The sequence below is a fragment of the Mus pahari genome, chromosome 3, assembly GCF_900095145.1.
Source record: "Mus pahari chromosome 3, PAHARI_EIJ_v1.1, whole genome shotgun sequence".
NCBI classification, from domain to species: Eukaryota; Metazoa; Chordata; class Mammalia; order Rodentia; family Muridae; genus Mus; species Mus pahari.
The window spans coordinates 74,522,629-74,525,057 of record NC_034592.1 but is presented as its reverse complement, the minus strand read 5'-3'; the positions used below and the strand labels follow the sequence as shown (position 1 = coordinate 74,525,057).

Below are 2,429 nucleotides of genomic sequence, written 5' to 3'. Positions count from 1 at the left end.
ATGGGACAGAGAAGCAATGTCACAGAGTTTATTCTCCTGGGCCTCACTCAAAATCAGACTGGACAAAGAACATTGTTCGTCATATTTTTACTCATCTACACTGTGACTATAGTAGGTAATCTGCTCATTGTGGGGACAGTCATAGCTAGTCCCTCCTTAGGGTCTCCAATGTACTTCTTCCTTGCCTATCTGTCACTTCTGGATGCTGTTTATTCCACTTCTATTTCACCTAAGTTGATGGTAGACTTACTCTGTGATAGAAAAACAATTTCCTTTTCAGCTTGCATGACTCAGCTCTTTTTAGAGCACCTACTTGGTGGTGCTGAGGTCTTCCTTTTAATGGTGATGGCCTACGATCGTTATGTGGCCATCTGTAAACCACTGCATTATTTGATCATCATGAATAGGCGGGTTTGCTTCCTTCTATTGGTGGTTTCCTGGGCTGGAGGCCTTGCACACTCTGTAGCCCAGCTTCTCTTTGTATATAATCTTCCATTTTGTGGTCCAAATGTCATTGACCACTTTATCTGTGATATGTACCCATTATTAGGACTTGCATGCACGGATACATATTTTATTGGCCTCACTGTGGTTGCCAATGGTGGAGCAATATGTATTTTAGTCTTTATTATTCTCATAATTTCCTATGGAATCATTCTAAGATCTCTTAAGGCTCACAGTCAAGAAGGGAGACAGAAAGCCTTATCCACCTGCAGCTCCCACATCATGGTGGTTGTCCTCTTTTTTGTTCCCTGTATTTTCATGTACGTTAGACCTGTTCACAACTTTCCTATTGATAAATCTATTACTGTTTTTTATACAATTGTCACTCCTATTTTGAATCCTTTAATATATGCCTTGAGAAATTCAGAGATGAAAAAGTCTATGGAAAATCTATTATATAAGGTCTTCTCTAGAGATAGAATAATAATGTCTTTTCACTGATGGTGCTAGTAATTAAAGTAACAAAAAGGCAACCAGCTTTAAGCAGTTATGATAGAACTCATTCAATGTATCTATATGGATAATTTTCTTTAAAGAAATACATAAGAACAAAATATCAAAATAATCACTTGAGATTAAAATTAATTCTTTCTCTCCATCTTCCATGGTGTTTCCTGAGCTCTGCCTAATGTTTGTCTGTGGTTTTCTGCTGGATGAACCCTCTCTGATGACAGTTGAGCTAGGTACCAATATATGTATAGCAGAATATCATTAGAAATCACTTCATTGACTTTTTTTTTTTTGTTTTCGTTTGCTTTGCTTTGTTTTTGTTTTTGCCAATCATGTTTGGTTTTATCCTAGATCTCTAGGCTATCCAGCCTCTGCTTCCTGGAATTCCAAGCAGTGTCAGAAGTAGGTTCCCTCTTGAGGCATGGTCCTCAAGTTGTATCATTCATTGGTTGTCTACTCCCACTATTCTGTTCCACAATGATCCTAGCACATCTTGGAGGCAGAACAAATTGTAGGTTGAAGGTTTTGTGGCTGTATTGATGTTTCAGTCCTACCACAGCAAACCTTGCATGGTTACAGAAGATGGCCAGTTTAGGCTCCAGAGGCCCCATTGCTGGGAATGTTTTTACTAGCATCACCTTTGAATATTCCAGGGATTTTCCACTGTACTAGTTTTCCATATCACCTCCAAAAAGTCGCTGAGGTCCAGTTTTCTCTCCCAGTACTCTCTCTTTCTATGCCCCAACATGATCCCTCTTGTCCACATCCCCATCTGCCCCCAGTCTTGCTTATATAATATTAGTTCATTTATAAACTTCTAACCTCTTAACTGGAATATTACTGAAAACATTGAAAGTACATTTTTACCATCTTCAAATCAATTTAGTGTCTTCACTCAAACATTATTCTGATGCCACAATTTCTGTTAAATATAGTTCAATATAATTTTAACTATGAGTGTATGTATTCTTAAAATATAACCTTACATTTTCAGTGATTTTACTTTATTTTTCTGCAAATAGATGGTTTTCATACAATATGTTCTGATTATGTTTTCTTCTATCTCACCTTCTCCCACATCCTCCTTACCTCCCCACCCAAATTCACATTCTTTCATTTTCTATCTTATTAGAAAACAGTCATTTGAGAAGAAAAAAACAAGAGAGATAAGAAAGGATATAATAAAATAAGATAAATTAAAAACATACTAACCTAAATAGTAAAAATAAATGAACAAACAGAAAAACCCAGAGACAAATAAAAAGCACAAGAAATACACACACACATACACACACACACACACACACACACACACACACACAGTGGCAAGCACAGAAATCTCCTAAAAGCACAAAAAAAGAAAATATAATACATAATATAAAGAAAAGACATGCAGGATGAGAAAGAAAGAAAGAAAGAAAGAAAGAAAGAAAGAAAGAAAGAAAGAAAGAAAGAAAGAAAGAAAGAAAGGGAGG

The 2,429-nt window shown here is 36.3% G+C and overlaps 1 protein-coding gene across 1 annotated transcript; it reads left to right on the top strand.

Moving 5' to 3' along the window:
- Positions 1-2,187, top strand: LOC110318521 (olfactory receptor 4A16-like). The gene is made up of 2 exons (XM_021193639.1): positions 1-914; positions 2,160-2,187. The coding sequence occupies exons 1-2, from the start codon at positions 1-3 to the stop codon at positions 2,185-2,187; spliced, it is 942 nt and encodes a 313-aa protein (XP_021049298.1).
- Positions 2,188-2,429: the final 242 nt, after the last annotated feature.